At 43.1% G+C, this 23,564-nt stretch overlaps 1 protein-coding gene across 1 annotated transcript in view; it reads left to right on the top strand.

Annotated features, from left to right (window-relative positions):
• LOC137400735 (ribonuclease 3-like) overlaps positions 1-23,564 on the top strand; it is an 84,673-nt gene that overhangs the window by 32,838 nt on the left and 28,271 nt on the right. Inside the window, exons 16-19 of the mRNA XM_068087071.1 lie at positions 559-700; positions 2,518-2,632; positions 5,210-5,309; positions 15,052-15,154. Coding sequence (XP_067943172.1) covers positions 559-700; positions 2,518-2,632; positions 5,210-5,309; positions 15,052-15,154 — 460 coding nt within the window. The remainder of the gene's footprint in view (positions 1-558; positions 701-2,517; positions 2,633-5,209; positions 5,310-15,051; positions 15,155-23,564) is intronic.

The following is a 23,564-nucleotide window of genomic DNA, read 5'->3' as shown; positions in this document are numbered from 1 at the left end:
TTCATACTTTGTGACTACAAAAGCAGCCTGATTTCTCACTAGGGAGGCTTGGATTAGTACTAGGGAGTAGTGGCTAGAGAATGATAAATCTGAGATCTGATCAATTGTAATTCTGGTGATATCGTTCGCTGCCAAGTTGAACTTTAGGTCATCCATTGTTTATGAGGAGAATACGTTACCGATGATGATTTAGCAACATTCTTTGGTGAATATCAAGTTATATATAACAAAGAGAAATGTTAGTGATGTCCACGTGACCTTATAAGTGGAATCTTCAGCATGGTTCCTTCTTACCTATTTGTTTGTTTGCTTGAGTTACTGTATTTCATCATGTACAAACAAGTGCTTGCTAAGACAAGGATACTTACCGAATTGCTATGGCCTGCTTCTGTAAGATCTCTCAGGAATATTCTTAACTGCGACCATAAACTTGTAATCGCATGTACAACAGTTTGCTAGAGGTTCTTATCTTTCAACTTCTGTTAACATGTTTATTGTTTTTATTTAACCTGCGCTGGTCGTCATATTTGTATTCAAAACATCAGGCTATTATTATAGATGGCTCTCTCTCATTCCTCTTACATGAGCGGCTTTTGCCACAACCAGGACCAGATCAAGAACACCCTCACCAACTGTGGCTTCAGGAAGCCAGAGTTGGGAAAGTTTTCTATCCAAAAGGAGCTGAAAGTAAAAAAGCGAGGTAGTTCAGTTAGATCGGTATTTAGATGATGCTATGTTATTTAGTACCTGATATGGTAGACTATTGTATTGTGAAGTTTATAGAAATACCTAGTAGGTTATTGTATTTTGAAGTTTCGAGAAGTACCTAATATGTTAGAATAGAGTGAATTTTGTAGCGGAGTTAATAATATTGGTCCCCATCTTTATTAGCTTTGTACCAATATTCTAGGTTTTGTTAAGAAGGGAGTGTTAAAAGAAGCTCTTTTAGGTTTTAAAAAACAACCATTTTTTACCGTTGTTTAATTTGTGTGTGATACATGTATGTCACGATGATTAATTTGTGTGTGATACATGTCTATCATGATGATTAATTTGTATGTGATACATGTCTATCATGATGATTAATTTGTATGTGATACATGTCTATCATGACGATTAAATGCATGTGATACACGTCTATCATGGTGGTTAAATGTGTGTGATACATGTCTATCATGACGATTAAATGCATGTGATACACGTCTATCATGGTGGTTAAATGTGTGTGATACATGTCTATCATGATGATTAATTTGTATGTGATACATGTCTATCATGATGATTAATTTGTATGTGATACATGTCTATCATGATGTTTAATTTGTGTGTGATACATGTCTATCATGGTGGTTTAATGTGTGTGATACATGTCTATCATGACGATTAAATGCATGTGATACACGTCTATCATGGTGGTTAAATGTGTGTGATACATGTCTATCATGATGATTAATTTGTATGTGATACATGTCTATCATGATGATTAATTTGTATGTGATACATGTCTATCATGATGTTTAATTTGTGTGTGATACATGTCTATCATGACGATTAATTTGTATGTGATACATGTCTATCATGACGATTAAATGCATGTGATACACGTCTATCATGGTGGTTAAATGTGTGTAATAAACGTCCATTATGATGATTAAATGTGTGTAATACACGTTTATCATGACGATTGAATGTGCGTGATACACGTCTATTATTTCTAGCTTTAAACTTTATATTATCATCACTGAATAATTTATTGTTGTCTTATGCCCAACTTTCTGCATTCAGAAATTTGGAATACTTTTATAGATCTTCTATGGAATAGTAAGTAATAGAATAGTAAGTTATAGAATAGTAAGTTATAGAATAGTAAGTTATAGAATAGTAAGTTATAGAATAGTAAGTAATAGAATAGTAAGTAATAGAATAGTAAATTTTAAAAACTTTCTGATAATTTAGTGATCTCAGACTATAAATCCTATTTTCATTCGCTGTTCCAAAGAGTTTTTTTTTCAATACTTTTCATTTACGCCGATAAATCAGTCTTATGAGATATTTATCGCAAGCTATAAATCGTGCTATGGTGTGATGTTTTACAACATCAACACCTGCCCATCTAATGCTATGCCATCGATTTCAGCGGTTCTTCTCTGATTAGTCTGTTCTAGTCCCTACATTAGACGTGCGGAAACCACTAGCAACATCCGCTATAAATGTAATATTTATCATATATTATTCTATTATATATGATATTATATTATTTATGTTCATTGATCATATATTATTTATGGATTGTTAGCTGTTCATTAAACGTATTAGGCTAAATACAGGCCTGTTTAACACTCACCCATCTTTCCCAGGGCTATCGTCAGTAGTAGTAACAAGAGTTTGATATAAGCACAACCTTCAAACAACATCTAGCAGACAAATTCTGCAAATTTATCATCAATTCTTTTTGTAACTCTTCTTGAATTTGTTGTAAATTGCTGGTTTCGCCGTAGTTAATTGAACTGTTTGCAGGCCTAAAGACATTGCTTGAGATAATGTCACACAATTACCGGCGCTACACCGGGCCTATGTATTGCAATGAGAGACTGGAATTCCTAGGTGACGCCGTGCTCGAGTTCATCTCAACGTACGTACGACTAAGTATCTTCTTTAGTCCACTTTTTCTTTTATTTTACCAGTTAATATTCACTAGAACACAATTTTTTACTGTTTAGTATTGTTGTTATTGCTTTGCAACTATTATTGGTGAGATATGTCTTCTGTGTAATAAAGGCAGTTTCAAGGACGCATTGTAGATCTCAGACTATTCTGTAAATAAAAACTGCTTATAGCAATATAAATCACATAAATATTTTTCACTTGACGTTATTTTTACCCTTTTTTAACTTTGATTTGGCACACATCTTTTAATGATAATACAATGCTTTAATTATCTCTCTGACACACTGGAGTCAAAAAACAGCAGTATGTTGATAGTATATTGATAGAACACTTTATAAAACTTAGTAATCTAAATATATATTTCTCAAAGTATGTCCGTATGTCGTATGTTTGTCTGCATTCCGGCTATAGCTATTATTAGAATAACTGCAACTGGGCGACAATGCTGATGCAATGTCATTGCCTAGCGGCATTTGAAGCTTACTAACTAGGTTAGTGGAATTTCCCATTAGCGATGTGCCAGGCTACTTGGCAATGGCCTGCCACTTGCTGGAGAGTTGCCTGCCAGCAAGTGGTAAGCAATTCTCGTCACTTCTCATTGTTTATAAGCTGATTTTTAATACCCGGGCAACGGCGAGTGGCACAGCTAGTAGCTATATACATTCATCTACTACTATGGTGTTGGATGTTAATACTCCTGCATATATTACAGGTCTTTATCATTATCATCATATCTATATACATTCATCTACTACTATGGTGTTGGATGTTAATACTCCTGCATATATTACAGATCTTCATCACTATCATCATATCTATATACATTCATCTACTACTATGGTGTTGGATGTTAATACTCCTGCATATATTACAGGTCTTTATCATTATCATCATATCTATATACATTCATCTACTACTATGGTGTTGGATGTTAATACTCCTGCATATATTACAGATCTTCATCACTATCATCATATCTATATACATTCATCTACTGCTATGGTGTTCGATGTTAATACTTCTGCATATATTACAGATCTTTATCATTATCATCTTATCTATATACATTCATCTACTACTATGGTGTTGGATGTTAATACTCCTGCATATATTACAGGTCTTTATCATTATCATCATATCTAAATACATTCATCTACTACTATGGTGTTCGATGTTAATACTTCTGCATATATTACAGATCTTTATCATTATCATCTTATCTATATACATTCATCTACTACTATGGTGTTGGATGTTAATACTCCTGCATATATTACAGATCTTTATCATTATCATCATATCTATATACATTCATCTACTACTATGGTGTTGGATGTTAATACTCCTGCATATATTACAGATCTTTATCATTATCATCATATCTATATACATTCATCTACTACTATGGTGTTGGATGTTAATATTCCTGCATATATTACAGATCTTTATCATTATCATCATATCTATATACATTCATCTACTCCTATGGTGTTGGATGTTAATACTCCTGCATATATTACAGATCTTTATCATTATCATCATATCTATATACATTCATCTACTACTATGGTGTTCGATGTTAATACTTCTGCATATACTACAGATCTTTATCATTATCATCATATCTATATACATTCATCTACTACTATGGTGTTGGGTGTTAATACTCCTGCATATATTACAGATCTTTATCATTATCATCATATCTATATACATTCATCTACTACTATGGTGTTGGATCTTAATACTCCTGCATATATTACAGGTCTTTATCATTATCATCATATCTAAATACATTCATCTACTACTATGGTGTTCGATGTTAATACTTCTGCATATATTACAGATCTTTATCATTATCATCATATCTATATACATTCATCTACTACTATGGTGTTCGATGTTAATACTTCTGCATATATTACAGATCTTTATCATTATCATCATATCTATATACATTCATCTACTACTATGGTGTTGGATGTTAATACTCCTGCATATATTACAGATCTTTATCATTATCATCATATCTATATACATTCATCTACTACTATGGTGTTGGATGTTAATACTCCTGCATATATTACAGATCTTTATCATTATCATCTTATCTATATACATTCATCTACTACTATGGTGTTGGATGTTAATATTCCTGCATATATTACAGATCTTTATCATTATCATCATATCTATATACATTCATCTACTACTATGGTGTTGGATGTTAATACTCCTGCATATATTACAGATCTTTATCATTATCATCTTATCTATATATATTCATCTGCTCCTATGGTGTTGGATGTTAATACTCCTGCATATATTAAGGGTCATTATTATTATCTTGTGTTTATAATACAACAAAGTGACTGACGTTGTACAAGTTGCACCAGGAATGTTCATGTAAAAATTGCTAGTTTGGTCAGTTTTGAAAGCCATAATATTGCTGGCTGGCTTCATACATTGATACAGCCAGTTATGGTGTTATCTTTATAGGGTTCATACATTGATACAGCCAATTATGGTGTTATCTTTATAGGGTTCATTTATATTTCTTGTTTCCTGACCTTGAGGAAGGAGGTCTTTCGACTTACAGAACGGCCATCATTAAGAATGAAACTCTCACACGTTTAGCCAAGGTTTGTATTGTGAAGGTTTTGTGCGACCTTCACTTTCCTCCACTAGTACAAGACTCGTGCATGAGTACAATACATATATTTCTGCTTAGTTCATCAAGGTGTACAAGAAATGAATCAAGTGACAAGCAATGAACAGGCCTAGAACAGCTCTGCTCTACTAGACAAATGTTCGGGCATATATAGCTGCTAAACTCCGCCCCTGTTCTGCTTGGTTAGACTCGGCTCGGTCCAGCTCGGCTCGGTCTTCAGTCGGTATGGCTCTGGCTTGGCTATGCTTGACTCAGCTGTACATCGGCTTGGCTAAATGTAAGGGGACGCCATCCACCACACACTCCCCCATTGGCGACTAGGGTCTCCAATTCACATCCTGTGGGAGGACTAGCTGGGCCAGAGCCTCATGTTGGCGGGCTCCATAGCGGAGGCGCTCTATCTCCTCCAATATTAGCTGGCGTTTCCGGCCCTCCAGGTGTCCCTGCCGCAGGGTCGCCTGCATAGTCTCAGCAGCCCTCGTCCATTTCTGTTCCACTGGTTCCGGCATAACTTCATTCAGTAGCTCCTCTACGCTGTCCTCTGTCAGAGTGGCATCCAGCAGCGCCTCTGCTCCCTCCTCCGTAATCTCCAACACGGCAGAATCTGGCTGTCGTGCCTCGTCCATCTCCGTGTTACTCTCTTTGTAGGCCACCACGTTTGCCGGTGTTGGCCTACCCACTCCTCCAGTTTTTTTTCAAACTCATTGTGACCGAAGTCAGTAATTCCTGTAGAGATGTGATGCCTTCGCTCTCTATCTTTTCCAGCGCTCTGATGTCGTTCAGAGAAAACGAGTGCTTTAATAAGGAATCCTTGGTTGCGTCCGTGATAACCGTTCTACCTCCTTCCGCGCGACCTCCGGACCGTTTTCCGTTAATTCCATCGAGTAGCATATACCATCTCTGTATCGTTCCGGCCTTCTGGTTGTCCGGGCCGGCCTCGGATTGTGCCGGACCGGAGTTGATTGGATTGCGGGGCTGATGGGATCTGGTGTTGCGGTCTCTTCGGTCTCTATCAGGTTTGATTCCAGTTCCCCCGGAACTTTATTCCGTGTGGCCGGATTGATTTCTTCGGAACTAGGAGGGCGTCCTTGACTTCCTTCTTTCTCCGGTCCGGCTGGATTTTCTCGGGAGTTACCTTCCCTCGATTCTTTGCAGCCTCTAGTAGCAGCTTTTCCCAGCGGGGGGGGGGGGGGGTGGCATTATTGGTACATGATCTATCCTGTCCTCCTCTTGCCTTTTTTTTCGGCCTGCTGGGTCGAGCGCCCTTCATGTTTGGACCCCTTGGCTCCAGAGTGGCTGGGGACTGCCTCTCTGGGCAAGCGTGATAAGGCTTCAGCCTTCCCTCGCTCTGGATGGAAGACTGTCCCTGCCATTCCACCAGATACGTGTGGTTTCCCCAGGCCTTCAAGACTTGGTATGGTCCCACAAACTTTGCCTGTAGCTTGGGATTTTCTCCTCGTCTTCGGCGTTTGTTTGTGAGCCATACACAATCGCCTGGGGCGTACAGCGGTGGTTCTTCCTCATCCTCTTGTCTCACCTCCATCTGGCTTCGCCGGAGCGCCTCGTGCACTGTCTGCAGCCTTCGCTGCACCTCGAGAGCGTGCTCGTGGACAGGAACGAACTCGGTCGGTGAGGGGGGGTGACTTTCCAGCTGGTCCGGCAACCTCAGCTTTCGTCCCAACATTAGCATGTTGACCGTCCCTCCAGTCGCGGAGTGGGGGTGCCTCTGTATGCCCTCATTTGCTGGGGAAGCAGCAGGTCTCACTCGTCCTGTCCTCGAGTCAAGAGCAGTGCCCTCAAAGAATCCCCGAGTCCCCGGTTATTCTGGTCCACGACTCTATTCGCCTGTAGGTGATACGGAGTCGTGTGGGTATTTTCTATGTTCCAGAGTTGGCACAGTTCGGCCATCAGTTGGCTCTCGAACTGTGCCCTCTGGTCCGTGTGGATCTGCTCGGGCAATCCCAGGTAGCAGAAGACCCGCTCATCCAGTGCGTTGGCGACCACCGGGGCCATGGCCTTAGGTAGTGCCAATGCGTCTTGCCACCAGGTGAAGTGGTCGGTAAGAACCAGTGCCCATTTGTTCCCCTTTGGTGTGACAGGAAATGGCCCCACCAGATCCACAGCCACCTTCTGCCAGGGTCGTTCTGCCTAGAGCCTCATTTTTCCTCCAGCCGCCTTTGTCCCTCCATGCTTTGCGGCCTGGCACACCTTGCAACTCTTGACGAGCCGCCTGACTGTGGACGTCAGCCCGGGCCAGTACCACGTCAGTTGGAGGTGACCTATCGTCCTTCCCACCCCAGAGTGAGCCAGGGCGTGCGTTTGCCACACCGTGGTTTCCCCGCATGGCCGGGGGGCAGATGGCGCACCATCTAGCGTGGCCCTGCGGGGCCACATGTGCTTCCAGCATGCCGTTCTGTCATATGCGCAGAAAGCCCCGCATGTGATGCAGGATGTCCAGCTCTCTGCTCCCGACCTCCAGGTGTTCTGTTGGCACCTCCTCCCCAGGGGCGATGGCACGGTACATGATGGCCACTGGTCCCTGACCAGTAGCCTGTATCCTTGCTAGTTCGCCCTTTGGTCCTGTCACTCCTGGTGGGGCTGATAGCCCCTCAGAGGAGCCCCCGGCACCCAGGTTCAATCCCACCATCGTTGGGGCAGGAGTCTCGTGCGGGTTGCCTGCCGGCCCCTCGAGGTATGCGACGTTGCCCAGGGTCGATCCCGCCCCATCAAGGGCGGAAGTCCCATCCAGGTAACTGGTAGGTACCCACGCGGCTAACGGCCCTTGTTCCTTTGCTAGCTCCTTCCGTGAGGGGCCCCCGTCCCTCTGTTCAATGCTTGCGCATTGCCGGCAGTCCTCGCAGGTCTGCCTGCTCAATTCATCCGCATTCTCGTGGCGAGTCCCTGACTGGTGCTCCAGGATGTAGCGGAACTCCACCAAGATCTCAAGCCACCGGGCTACTTGGTTTGAGGGTTTCCTCCTCCGGCATAGCTACTGGAGTGACGCGTGGTCCGTCCGCAGGAAGAATTCCTGGCCATACAGATATATCCGGAAGTTCTTGACCGCCTTCACTACTGCAATTAGCTTCTGTCGAGTGACGCAGTAATTGCGTTTCGAGGGGGTGAGGGCCTTGCTGTAGTAGGCAATGACCCTCTCGCAGCCCTCCTGTACTTGAGACAGCACGGCCCCTTCTCCACATCTGCTGGCGTCCGTGTCCAGGATATACTGCCTCCGAGGATCCGGATAGCCCAAGATCAGGGCGCTGCTGATGCTTTCCTTCAGCGTGTCGAAGGCGGCCTGCTCTCCTTCCATCCATCTCCAGGACTCTCTCTTTGCAGTCAGTCGGTGCTAGAGGTGTGCTATAGTGGCGAACTCCGGGATGTATTGACGGTAATAACCGACTGTCTCGAGGAATCCTTGGAGTTTCCCTACTTCGCGCGGACTCGGCCACTTCGCTACTGCCTCCACTTTGTCGGGGTCTGTAGAGACTCCGTTCTGGCTTACTATGTGCCCCAGGTAGCGAACCTGAGGTTGTAGTAGCTTGCACTTGGAGGACTTCAGCTTTAGTCCGGCCTTGTGGAGTCTCTGGAAGACCTCCTCCAGCCGATGTAGATGCGTATCGAAATCAGGGGCAATGACGATAGTAACATCTAGATATATCAGCAGCATTCTCCAGTCGAGGCCATGTAGGACGAGTTCCATGAGTCTTTGCAAGGTGGCGGGGGCGGACGTCAGTCCGAAGGGCAACACCTTTCACAGCCCGGACCGTGTCGAGAAGGCTGACTTCTCCTGCGCCTCTGCATCCAGGGGCACCTACCAGTACCCGCTCACCAGATCGAGCGTGCTAAAATAGCGACTGCCGGACAGGGCGTCCAGGCTGTCGTCGATCCTGGGTAGCAGGTAGGCATCCTGCTTCGTGATGGCATTGAGACGCCGGTAATCAATACAGGAGCGCCATTTCCCGTCCTTCCGGACCAACACTACGGGGAAGCTCCAAGCTCCTCCGGCGGGCTCGATGAGTCCTCGTTTGAGCAGGTCCTGGACCTGCCTCTCGGCCTCTACCTCCTTTTCTGGTCCGAGTCTGTGAGGGGGTTGTCGGATTGGTCGAGTACCTTCCTTAAGTGGTAAAGAATGTTCCACCTCCGGGGTCCTTCCTACGTTGTCATCACTCGTATTAAATGCGGCGGCATACCGATGCAGCAAGGTTGCCAACCTGGACATTTGTCCCCTGTCCTCACAGTTTGGCCGGGCCGACTGGAACAATTCCTCAAGGTGAGCCGGCACTCCATTGATTGAAGTCAACCGGCGTCACACAGTAAAGGATCGTCCTCTTCGACCTGCTGGGACTCCATTCCCGTGTACGTGCCGATAGTGGCTCTGGACCGAAAAGTCAGCGGCTGCTCCGTAGTATTCATCCAGCGGGTGATGACTTGTTCCTTGGATCCCGGCTGGTTCAGGCTACTGGCCACGGGAGGTCCGTCGGGAAATCCTTCGATTGGTCCCATGGGGCAATAGTTCCGCGTGGTGATGCGACTGTGTATCGCCATCTCTGTCCGGGCGCGAACCACAACCCCCCCTTATCATCTGCACTTTGCTCTGGAGCAACCGCCCATGCCGGTCCGTGGAGACTAGCTGTCTGCCATCCACTCGAACCACCGGTTGCTCAAACTCGAGAGCGCATTGATGAGCCACGAAGAACGGCATTTCGAGGATGGCATCCTCGCTCAGTCGGCTCACTACGAAAACCTCCTCCGTCTTCACGTCCCTCAAGTGGATAGTTAGACGGATTATTCCGTAGAAGGGAAGCCGTGTTCCGTCAGCCATTAGTCCGTGGCTGTCACTCTCCTCGAGTCGGTCCCCGCACAGCTCCTGGCAATCAATCAAATACCTGCTTATTGATCAGATTGGTAGTGCATCCGGTGTCCAGTAGGAACTGGATGGGCCGCCCCTCCATTTTTCTTGGGAGGAAATAGCTGGTGGAGTGCGGTCGGCTGAGGGTTTGCGCCCTAGTGGTGTCCTCCAGGACATCCTCCGTGAGGCCTGGAAGCCTTCCTTTCCGTGGTGGGGCGAGGTCAGCACTTCGGGCTGTACCACACCCGGAGCAGTTCTGCTGCTCCCGTGATTGCCACTCCCAAGGCGGAGAAGGGGTCGGCCCTGTCGCTTTCAAGGCAGGCTTGCGACTGCTCGGTCCAGGGGGATGGTTCTCAGGGTCTGGGGCGGAGGGGGTTTGGGGGTCACCCTCATACGCTTCGGGCTACGTCCCTGCCGTTCGCACGGAGGGGCGTAGGCAATATCCAGGACAAGGAGGCTGTCCAAACTAATCTCACCCAAGGACTGGTAATAATTCCGTGTCACCACAAGTCCTGCTTGTACACGAATTCTCCTTGGCCTAGTCCTCGCCAGTTGAGACCAGCCATCAGCCGTCGTCGAGTCCCGCGAAATCCTAGTATATTTTCGTGTTTGCTCGGCCTTGGCACAGCCAGTAGTCAGAGCTACTGCTGTGGCCATATTCCATTTCCCGAAGCCGGTTTGGTGTGGCGAGGGCAGTTCTTTCGTACATGCCCCGGTTGGCCACATCTCCAGCAAAGAGTAGCTGGCTGGCTCTTTTTCTCAGCTGAGGTGCGCACCTGCTCCTGGAGCCGTTCCACCTTGTCCGTAAGAGTTTGGACCAGCCTGGCTAGTTGTCCTATGACATCGGTCTCAGCCGAGTTCACCTGGTCAGAGGTTCCTCCCTCCAGGACTCGCACCGAAGATCCGGTGGGCCTACGCTCGCCTCCCGGGATTTGGAGATAGTCATTTCCGGATCATACAGCGTCTCCCAGCCTGGGCATAGGTATGGCCAACAGATGTCTCTGCAAGGCAGGGCCTCTCAGCGAGCTGCAGAAAGTCTCCATAGCCATGCTATTCCGGCGGCGATTCGGCAGGTCCCCGTACGCAATGCGTACCAGCCTCTCCACCTCCATAGCATGCTCCTGCAGCGTCGTTCCCTCCTCTCTCTCAAGGGCGTTGAGTTGGCTCAGTGTCTGTCTAGCGGATAGTCCAAACCTTGTCCGGAGGGCATTGAAAATGGCCTCCTGGTTCTTGGCTCGCCCACTGTCCTCAGCCTGCTTGCCCAACGCTTCCCGGAGATGCAATAGAGTTGCTCCTTCCGTTCACTGGTTGGCGTCGGCTACTTCTGTGAAGCGAGCAATAAAACATTCCACATCTCCTTTCTCAGCATACTGGGGAGTCCTGAAGGGTGGCGCCGGTTCCTGAGCTCTCTGCATCAGCAACACCCGCTCTAGTGCCTCGACTAGTCGGTCGGGTCCCGGGTCAGCGCTCCTGGCTCTCCTGTTAGCCAAGTCTAGCTCCTAGTAGGTTTCTACTCTTCTCCCAGAGCAGTGCCTCCACTGTGTCCGCGGCTGCTGGCTCCTTTCTGGGTTTCATCCTGTGGGAAGTTCTTCCAGTAGAAGCACACCGCTTCCTTAAGCAAGTCCTGTCGCATCCCTTAGTAGGTTTCCGCTTCTGGAGCAGTGCATCTACCGGTCCGATTGGCAGGCTTTCCGCAGCTTTTCCTGGGTTTCTTTCTGTAGGAAGTCCTTCCAGTAGGAGCCTGCCGCCTCCTCAGAAAGGTCCTCTTAGTAGGTTTCTGCTCCCGGAGCAGTGCATCTACTAATTCTGTAGGGCTTTCCACAACTCTCTCTGGGTTTCTTCCAGTAGGAAGTTCTTCCAGTAGGAGATGTGCTGCCGTTTTTCAGGCAGCCCAGTTTATCCAGAGTCCAGTGATCCAATGCAAGTCCTGTGGTGGAGTTCTTGGGATTGTTACCAATCCCACCGCTGCCACCAGTGTAAAGGTTTTGTGCGACCTCCACTTTCCTCCACTAGTACAAGACTCGTGCATGAGTAAAATACATATATTTCTGCTTAGTTCATCAAGGTGTACAAGAAATGAATCAAGTGACAAGCAATGAACATACCCAGAACAGCTCTGCTCTACTAGACAAATGTTCGGGCTTATATAGCTGCTAAACTCCGCCCCTGTTCTGCTTGGTTAGACCCGGCACGGCTCGGTCCAGCTTAGCTCGGTCTTCAGTCGGTACGGCTCTGGCTTGGCTATGCTTGACTCGGCTGTACATCGGCTTGGCTTGGCTAAATGTAAGGGGATGCCATCCACCACAGTATGAGCAAGTGTAGCCGATACTATGCAACACGTTGCATCAAGCATGTAAATTAATTTTGTTTTATTTATTCTCATTTAATATCAAAATGGCCATAATAGCAGATGTATCCATTAATTCCACCAAGTAAAGATTTGGTAATGTTCTTTTATTTATCAGTAACTCTATACTATAGGCTTATCAGCTTTCTAGCAGCAATTAATCCTACATAGGCATCAGTTAGCCAACTCTGGTACAATGCCACACTACGTGTAACCAGTTGCCAGATATAATGCAACACAATGTATAACCAGTTGCCAGATACAATGTAACACAATGTATAACCAGTTGCCAGATACAATGCAACACTACGTGTAACCAGTTGCCAGATACAATGCAACACTATGTGTAACCAGTTGCCAGTTACGATGTGTCACTATGTGGAACTGATTGCCAGATACCACACAACACCATCTGCAACTGATCTGCCAGATACTATTAATTTGCAATGAAGTAGTGGAGTACTAGCTGATGTTTACTATTAATACATCTCCAGTTCAGAGTTCTTATAATCTTATATGAAGAAGTTCTGAGATTTTGCAGTTTGTTGCTGGAAATGTTCGTTTCATTACGTAGAGAGGAGATATCATTCTAGTTAGAATTCTTTTGAAGAGGCTATTAGTAGTTTCATGCATGTTATAAAACAGGGATTCCCAACCAGAGAGAAATTCCCTCTAGGGGAATTTCTCTCTGGTTGCTAGAAATTCCTCCCTGCTTCGAAATTCTCCATAGGGGGAATTTCGAACAAGGTGGGACAGAGAGGTGTCTGATTTGATAACTTTTCAATTTATGTCTTGCAGCGCCGTGTGAGTTTGAGTTTCATCATTTAACATTTTGGTTTTATCTATAACACTAGTTGCTAATAATGAGCTACTAGTCAGAACCCAAATATATGTGAACACATCCATCCAGATTTTGATTGGTTAGTAAGTTGACCTAGTCATAAACCAATTCACTGCCATGGCAAAGGTCATGTATTGTTGTGTTGTATGCATACTGTATAAAAATTTATATTATGTAGTTATATGTTTAAATATGTACAATAAAATGGGATTATAATTTGTAGCGGTTGTTTTTAGTCATGTGAGTTAAAAGTGTGGGTGGGGGAATCAAATTAATAAAAAGGCATAAGGGGGAACTGAATGAAAAAGGTTGGGAACCCCTGTACTACTCTAATAACTAGATACTTGATGTTCCCATTTTCCTTTGGTAGTATGTGGCTATGTGTTGATTATTTGATTTTCACCAATACTGCATCCGCAGTTGTTAATGGATTCATCTGCAGTTGTTAATGGATGCATCTGCAGTCGTTAATGGATGCATCTGCAGTCGTTAATGGATGAATCTGCAGTCGTTAATGGATGCATCTGCAGTCGTTAATGGATGCATCTGCAGTCGTTAATGGATGCATCTGCAGTCGTTAATGGATGCATCTGCAGTCGTTAATGGATGCATCTGCAGTCGTTAATGGATGCATCTGCAGTCGTTAATGGATGCATCTGCAGTCGTTAATGGATGCATCTGCAGTCGTTAATGGATGCATCTGCAGTCGTTAATGGATGCATCTGCAGTCGTTAATAGATGCATCTGCAGTCGTTAATGGATGCATCTGCAGTCGTTAATGGATGCATCTGCAGTCGTTAATGGATGCATCTGCAGTCGTTAATGGATGCATCTGCAGTCGTTAATGGATGCATCTGCAGTCGTTAATGGATGCATCTGCAGTCGTTAATGGATGCATCTGCAGTCGTTAATGGATGCATCTGCAGTCGTTAATGGATGCATAGAGAAAATGTCTTATAGTTTTAATGAGTCAGAGCATTTCAGTGTGAGTGTTTATAGCAAATATAGCTTATTTGTAGTTGTACTTTGAGTATATAGCAGAAGTTCTTAGCTTTCATTCCTCAATAAACATGTAAAGTAGTCTGTGTTCACAAGCTTCACTTTAAACAATAGTTTATTTTAGCAGAAAGAAAATTAAGTTACAGCCCAGTTAGGTGATATTACAGAGAGAGAGGGTGAAGGTAAAGAGGGAGGGGGAGAGAGTGGAGGGTGAGAGAGTGGAGGGTGAGAGAGTGGAGGGTGAGAGAGTGGAGAGGGGGAAAGAGAGAGGTAAATCAATTCTGAATTCAGGGCACTTCTTACCACTAACATCATCACCAGTCTGTCATGTTACCCTCCCTATAGTTTCCCTCCAAGTCTTTTGTTATATGACGTTGATTGCTTCATACCTGGAGATAATCACTTTTGTCTTTTGGTTTGCTAGAATCTAAACATGAAAGTGCTATTGCTTGGTTACTCTGAACATGAAAGTTCTATTGCTTAGTTACTCTGAACATGAAAGTTCTTTTGCTTGGTTACTCTGAACGTGAAAGTGCTATTGCTTGGTTACTCTGAACATGAAAGTGCTATTTCTTGGTTACTCTGAACGTGAAAGTGCTATTGCTTGGTTACTCTGAACATGCTGATTATAAAGTTCTTATTTTTTATTAAGAGTATCATCGCCTTTTTGTTTTCAGAAAGTTGGCTTGCAGCACTACCTTCTCTTTTCTCATGGTCCAGATCTCTGCTATTCAGCACACTTTGACCACTCCCTTGCCAATGCCTTTGAGGCACTGCTTGGTAAGTAGTCAGTATTACATATCACTGGATGGTGGGCTTATCTCTATAAATATTGCAAATTTTGCAGTGATTTGACAGTTAGTTGAACAGTCACGATTGTGTGTGGTCTTTGCTAGCTGCGTTACTATTGTTTTTTTATTTTGTGCTTGAGTAGCTTTAAGTGAGTAATGTGCTTGCAAAGAAGAAGTTTTTGACCATTTATCAAAGGTGAAGTATAAAGGTCAAGTATAAAGTTTAATATTAGTTATGGATATTTGTATTGTGTACCAGGTTAGTCATCTAGTGTCTTGTCTGTAAGTACAATATACCTGGATAGCTGTGGTGTGTCTAGTGTCTTGTCTGTAAGTACAATATACCTAGATAGCTGTGGTGTGTCTAGTGTCTTGTCTGTAAGTACAATATACTTAGATAGTTGTGGTGTGTCTAGTGTCATGTCTGTAAGTACAATATACCTAGATAGTTGTGGTGTGTCTAGTGTCTTGTCTGTAAGTACAATATACCTAGATAGCTGTGGTGTGTCTAGTGTCATGTCTGTAAGTACAATATACCTGGATAGCTGTGGTGTGTCTAGTGTCATGTCTGTAAGTACAATATACCTAGATAGCTGTGGTGTGTCTAGTGTCATGTCTGTAAGTACAATATACCTGGATAGTTGTGGTGTGTCTAGTGTCATGTCTGTAAGTACAATATACCTAGATAGCTGTGGTGTGTCTAGTGTCATGTCTGTAAGTACAATATACCTGGATAGCTGTGGTGTGTCTAGTGTCTTGTCTGTAAGTACAATATACCTAGATAGCTGTGGTGTGTCTAGTGTCATGTCTGTAAGTACAATATACCTAGATAGCTGTGGTGTGTCTAGTGTCTTGTCTGTAAGTACAATATACCTAGATAGTTGTGGTGTGTCTAGTGTCATGTCTGTAAGTACAATATACCTAGATAGCTGTAGTGTGTCTAGTGTCATGTCTGTAAGTACAATATACCTAGATAGCTGTGGTGTGTCTAGTGTCATGTCTGTAAGTACAATATACCTGGATAGCTGTGGTGTGTCTAGTGTCTTGTCTGTAAGTACAATATACCTAGATAGCTGTGGTGTGTCTAGTGTCTTGTCTGTAAGTACAATATACCTAGATAGTTGTGGTGTGTCTAGTGTCTTGTCTGTAAGTACAATATACCTAGATAGTTGTGGTGTGTCTAGTGTCATGTCTGTAAGTACAATATACCTAGATAGCTGTGGTGTGTCTAGTGTCATGTCTGTAAGTACAATATACCTGGATAGCTGTGGTGTGTCTAGTGTCTTGTCTGTAAGTACAATATACCTAGATAGCTGTGGTGTGTCTAGTGTCTTGTCTGTAAGTACAATATACCTAGATAGTTGTGGTGTGTCTAGTGTCTTGTCTGTAAGTACAATATACCTAGATAGTTGTGGTGTGTCTAGTGTCATGTCTGTAAGTACAATATACCTAGATAGCTGTGGTGTGTCTAGTGTCTTGTCTGTAAGTACAATATACCTAGATAGTTGTGGTGTGTCTAGTGTCATGTCTGTAAGTACAATATACCTAGATAGCTGTAGTGTGTCTAGTGTCATGTCTGTAAGTACAATATACCTAGATAGCTGTGGTGTGTCTAGTGTCATGTCTGTAAGTACAATATACCTGGATAGCTGTGGTGTGTCTAGTGTCTTGTCTGTAAGTACAATATACCTAGATAGTTGTGGTGTGTCTAGTGTCTTGTCTGTAAGTACAATATACCTAGATAGTTGTGGTGTGTCTAGTGTCATGTCTGTAAGTACAATATACCTAGATAGCTGTGGTGTGTCTAGTGTCATGTCTGTAAGTACAATATACCTAGATAGTTGTGGTGTGTCTAGTGTCATGTCTGTAAGTACAATATACCTAGATAGCTGTAGTGTATCTAGTGTCATGTCTGTAAGCACAATATACCTAGATAGTTGTGGTGTGTCTAGTGTCATGTCTGTAAGTACAATATACCTAGATAGCTGTGGTGTGTCTAGTGTCTTGTCTGTAAGTACAATGTACCTAGATAGTTGTGGTGTGTCTAGTGTCTTGTCTGTAAGTACAATATACCTCGATAGCTCTGGTGTGTCTAGTGTCATGTCTGTAAGTACAATATACCTGGATAGTTGTGGTGTGTCTAGTGTCATGTCTGTAAGTACAATATACCTAGATAGCTGTGGTGTGTCTAGTGTCATGTCTGTAAGTACAATATACCTAGATAGCTGTGGTGTGTCTAGTGTCATGTCTGTAAGTACAATATACCTAGATAGTTGTGGTGTGTCTAATGTCATGTCTGTAAGTACAATATACCTGGATAGCTGTGGTGTGTCTAGTGTCTTGTCTGTAAGTACAATGTACCTAGATAGTTGTGGTGTGTCTAGTGTCTTGTCTGTAAGTACAATATACCTGGATAGCTCTGGTGTGTCTAGTGTCATGTCTGTAAGTACAATATACCTGGATAGCTGTGGTGTGTCTAGTGTCATGTCTGTAAGTACAATATACCTGGATAGCTGTGGTGTGTCTAGTGTCATGTCTGTAAGTACAATATACCTAGATAGCTGTGGTGTGTCTAGTGTCTTGTCTGTAAGTACAATATACCTGGATAGCTGTGGTGTGTCTAGTGTCATGTCTGTAAGTACAATATACCTGGATAGTTGTGGTGTGTCTAATGTCATGTCTGTAAGTACAATATACCTGGATAGCTGTGGTGTGTCTAGTGTCATGTCTGTAAGTACAATATACCTGGATAGCTGTGGTGTGTCTAGTGTCATGTCTGTAAGTACAATATACCTAGATAGCTGTGGTGTGTCTAGTGTCTTGTCTGTAAGTACAATATACCTGGATAGCTGTGGTGTGTCTAGTGTCATGTCTGTAAGTACAATATACCTGGATAGCTGTGGTGTGTCTAGTGTCATGTCTGTAAGTACAATATACCTAGATAGCTGTGGTGTGTCTAGTGTCTTGTCTGTAAGTACAATATACCTGGATAGCTGTGGTGTGTCTAGTGTCTTGTCTGTAAGTACAATATACCTAGATAGCTGTGGTGTGTCTAATGTCATGTCTGTAAGTACAATATACCTGGATAGCTGTGGTGTGTCTAGTGTCATGTCTGTAAGTACAATATACCTGGATAGCTGTGGTGTGTCTAGTGTCATGTCTGTAAGTACAATATACCTGGATAGCTGTGGTGTGTCTAGTGTCATGTCTGTAAGTACAATATACCTGGATAGCTGTGGTGTGTCTAGTGTCATGTCTGTAAGTACAATATACCTAGATAGCTGTGGTGTGTCTAGTGTCTTGTCTGTAAGTACAATATACCTGGATAGCTGTGGTGTGTCTAGTGTCATGTCTGTAAGTACAATATACCTGGATAGTTGTGGTGTGTCTAATGTCATGTCTGTAAGTACAATATACCTGGATAGCTGTGGTGTGTCTAGTGTCATGTCTGTAAGTACAATATACCTGGATAGTTGTGGTGTGTCTAGTGTCTTGTCTGTAAGTACAATATACCTGGATAGCTGTGGTGTGTCTAGTGTCATGTCTGTAAGTACAATATACCTAGATAGCTGTGGTGTGTCTAGTGTCTTGTCTGTAAGTACAATATACCTGGATAGCTGTGGTGTGTCTAGTGTCATGTCTGTAAGTACAATATACCTGGATAGTTGTGGTGTGTCTAATGTCATGTCTGTAAGTACAATATACCTGGATAGCTGTGGTGTGTCTAGTGTCATGTCTGTAAGTACAATATACCTGGATAGCTGTGGTGTGTCTAGTGTCATGTCTGTAAGTACAATATACCTGGATAGCTGTGGTGTGTCTAGTGTCATGTCTGTAAGTACAATATACCTAGATAGCTGTAGTGTGTTTAGTGTCATGTCTGTAAGTACAATATACCTAGATAGCTGTGGTGTGTCTAGTGTCTTGTCTGTAAGTACAATATACCTGGATAGCTGTGGTGTGTCTAGTGTCATGTCTGTAAGTACAATATACCTAGATAGCTGTGGTGTGTCTAGTGTCTTGTCTGTAAGTACAATATACCTGGATAGCTGTGGTGTGTCTAGTGTCATGTCTGTAAGTACAATATACCTGGATAGTTGTGGTGTGTCTAATGTCATGTCTGTAAGTACAATATACCTGGATAGCTGTGGTGTGTCTAGTGTCATGTCTGTAAGTACAATATACCTGGATAGCTGTGGTGTGTCTAGTGTCATGTCTGTAAGTACAATATACCTAGATAGCTGTGGTGTGTCTAGTGTCTTGTCTGTAAGTACAATATACCTAGATAGCTGTGGTGTGTCTAGTGTCTTGTCTGTAAGTACAATATACCTGGATAGCTGTGGTGTGTCTAGTGTCATGTCTGTAAGTACAATATACCTGGATAGTTGTGGTGTGTCTAATGTCATGTCTGTAAGTACAATATACCTGGATAGCTGTGGTGTGTCTAGTGTCATGTCTGTAAGTACAATATACCTGGATAGCTGTGGTGTGTCTAGTGTCATGTCTGTAAGTACAATATACCTAGATAGCTGTGGTGTGTCTAGTGTCTTGTCTGTAAGTACAATATACCTAGATAGCTGTGGTGTGTCTAGTGTCTTGTCTGTAAGTACAATATACCTGGATAGCTGTGGTGTGTCTAGTGTCATGTCTGTAAGTACAATATACCTGGATAGTTGTGGTGTGTCTAATGTCATGTCTGTAAGTACAATATACCTGGATAGCTGTGGTGTGTCTAGTGTCATGTCTGTAAGTACAATATACCTGGATAGTTGTGGTGTGTCTAGTGTCTTGTCTGTAAGTACAATATACCTGGATAGCTGTGGTGTGTCTAGTGTCATGTCTGTAAGTACAATATACCTGGATAGCTGTGGTGTGTCTAGTGTCTTGTCTGTAAGTACAATATACCTGGATAGCTGTGGTGTGTCTAGTGTCATGTCTGTAAGTACAATATACCTGGATAGTTGTGGTGTGTCTAGTGTCTTGTCTGTAAGTACAATATACCTGGATAGCTGTGGTGTGTCTAGTGTCATGTCTGTAAGTACAATATACCTGGATAGCTGTGGTGTGTCTAGTGTCTTGTCTGTAAGTACAATATACCTGGATAGCTGTGGTGTGTCTAGTGTCTTGTCTGTAAGTACAATATACCTGGATAGCTGTGGTGTGTCTAGTGTCTTGTCTGTAAGTACAATATACCTAGATAGCTGTGGTGTGTCTAGTGTCATGTCTGTAAGTACAATATACCTGGATAGCTGTGGTGTGTCTAGTGTCATGTCTGTAAGTACAATATACCTAGATAGCTGTGGTGTGTCTAGTGTCTTGTCTGTAAGTACAATATACCTAGATAGCTGTGGTGTGTCTAGTGTCATGTCTGTAAGTACAATATACCTAGATAGCTGTAGTGTGTCTAGTGTCATGTCTGTAAGTACAATATACCTAGATAGCTGTGGTGTGTCTAGTGTCATGTCTGTAAGTACAATATACCTGGATAGCTGTGGTGTGTCTAGTGTCTTGTCTGTAAGTACAATATACCTAGATAGTTGTGGTGTGTCTAGTGTCTTGTCTGTAAGTACAATATACCTAGATAGTTGTGGTGTGTCTAGTGTCATGTCTGTAAGTACAATATACCTAGATAGCTGTGGTGTGTCTAGTGTCTTGTCTGTAAGTACAATATACCTAGATAGTTGTGGTGTGTCTAGTGTCATGTCTGTAAGTACAATATACCTAGATAGCTGTAGTGTGTCTAGTGTCATGTCTGTAAGTACAATATACCTAGATAGCTGTGGTGTGTCTAGTGTCATGTCTGTAAGTACAATATACCTGGATAGCTGTGGTGTGTCTAGTGTCTTGTCTGTAAGTACAATATACCTAGATAGCTGTGGTGTGTCTAGTGTCTTGTCTGTAAGTACAATATACCTAGATAGCTGTGGTGTGTCTAGTGTCATGTCTGTAAGTACAATATACCTGGATAGCTCTGGTGTGTCTAGTGTCATGTCTGTAAGTACAATATACCTGGATAGCTGTGGTGTGTCTAGTGTCATGTCTGTAAGTACAATATACCTAGATAGCTGTGGTGTGTCTAGTGTCATGTCTGTAAGTACAATATACCTGGATAGCTGTGGTGTGTCTAGTGTCTTGTCTGTAAGTACAATGTACCTAGATAGTTGTGGTGTGTCTAGTGTCTTGTCTGTAAGTACAATATACCTGGATAGCTCTGGTGTGTCTAGTGTCATGTCTGTAAGTACAATATACCTGGATAGTTGTGGTGTGTCTAGTGTCATGTCTGTAAGTACAATATACCTAGATAGATGTGGTGTGTCTAGTGTCATGTCTGTAAGTACAATATACCTAGATAGCTGTGGTGTGTCTAATGTCATGTCTGTAAGTACAATATACCTGGATAGTTGTGGTGTGTCTAGTGTCATGTCTGTAAGTACAATATACCTAGATAGTTGTGGTGTGTCTAGTGTCATGTCTGTAAGTACAATATACCTAGATAGCTGTGGTGTGTCTAGTGTCATGTCTGTAAGTACAATATACCTGGATAGTTGTGGTGTGTCTAGTGTCATGTCTGTAAGTACAATATACCTAGATAGCTGTGGTGTGTCTAGTGTCATGTCTGTAAGTACAATATACCTAGATAGCTGTGGTGTGTCTAATGTCATGTCTGTAAGTACAATATACCTGGATAGCTCTGGTGTGTCTAGTGTCATGTCTGTAAGTACAATATACCTGGATAGCTCTGGTGTGTCTAGTGTCTTGTCTGTAAGTACAATATACCTGGATAGCTGTGGTGTGTCTAGTGTCATGTCTGTAAGCACAATATACCTAGATAGTTGTGGTGTGTCTAGTGTCATGTCTGTAAGTACAATATACCTAGATAGCTGTGGTGTGTCTAGTGTCTTGTCTGTAAGTACAATGTACCTAGATAGTTGTGGTGTGTCTAGTGTCTTGTCTGTAAGTACAATATACCTCGATAGCTCTGGTGTGTCTAGTGTCATGTCTGTAAGTACAATATACCTGGATAGTTGTGGTGTGTCTAGTGTCATGTCTGTAAGTACAATATACCTAGATAGCTGTGGTGTGTCTAGTGTCATGTCTGTAAGTACAATATACCTAGATAGCTGTGGTGTGTCTAGTGTCATGTCTGTAAGTACAATATACCTAGATAGTTGTGGTGTGTCTAATGTCATGTCTGTAAGTACAATATACCTGGATAGCTGTGGTGTGTCTAGTGTCTTGTCTGTAAGTACAATGTACCTAGATAGTTGTGGTGTGTCTAGTGTCTTGTCTGTAAGTACAATATACCTGGATAGCTCTGGTGTGTCTAGTGTCATGTCTGTAAGTACAATATACCTGGATAGCTGTGGTGTGTCTAGTGTCATGTCTGTAAGTACAATATACCTGGATAGCTGTGGTGTGTCTAGTGTCATGTCTGTAAGTACAATATACCTAGATAGCTGTGGTGTGTCTAGTGTCTTGTCTGTAAGTACAATATACCTGGATAGCTGTGGTGTGTCTAGTGTCATGTCTGTAAGTACAATATACCTGGATAGTTGTGGTGTGTCTAATGTCATGTCTGTAAGTACAATATACCTGGATAGCTGTGGTGTGTCTAGTGTCATGTCTGTAAGTACAATATACCTGGATAGCTGTGGTGTGTCTAGTGTCATGTCTGTAAGTACAATATACCTAGATAGCTGTGGTGTGTCTAGTGTCTTGTCTGTAAGTACAATATACCTGGATAGCTGTGGTGTGTCTAGTGTCATGTCTGTAAGTACAATATACCTGGATAGCTGTGGTGTGTCTAGTGTCATGTCTGTAAGTACAATATACCTAGATAGCTGTGGTGTGTCTAGTGTCTTGTCTGTAAGTACAATATACTTGGATAGCTGTGGTGTGTCTAGTGTCTTGTCTGTAAGTACAATATACCTAGATAGCTGTGGTGTGTCTAATGTCATGTCTGTAAGTACAATATACCTGGATAGCTGTGGTGTGTCTAGTGTCATGTCTGTAAGTACAATATACCTGGATAGCTGTGGTGTGTCTAGTGTCATGTCTGTAAGTACAATATACCTGGATAGCTGTGGTGTGTCTAGTGTCATGTCTGTAAGTACAATATACCTGGATAGCTGTGGTGTGTCTAGTGTCATGTCTGTAAGTACAATATACCTAGATAGCTGTGGTGTGTCTAGTGTCTTGTCTGTAAGTACAATATACCTGGATAGCTGTGGTGTGTCTAGTGTCATGTCTGTAAGTACAATATACCTGGATAGTTGTGGTGTGTCTAATGTCATGTCTGTAAGTACAATATACCTGGATAGCTGTGGTGTGTCTAGTGTCATGTCTGTAAGTACAATATACCTGGATAGTTGTGGTGTGTCTAGTGTCTTGTCTGTAAG

This window comes from Watersipora subatra, chromosome 7, assembly GCF_963576615.1.
Source record: "Watersipora subatra chromosome 7, tzWatSuba1.1, whole genome shotgun sequence".
Classification (NCBI taxonomy): Eukaryota; Metazoa; Bryozoa; class Gymnolaemata; order Cheilostomatida; family Watersiporidae; genus Watersipora; species Watersipora subatra.
This window is presented reverse-complemented; position numbering and strand designations above follow the sequence as displayed.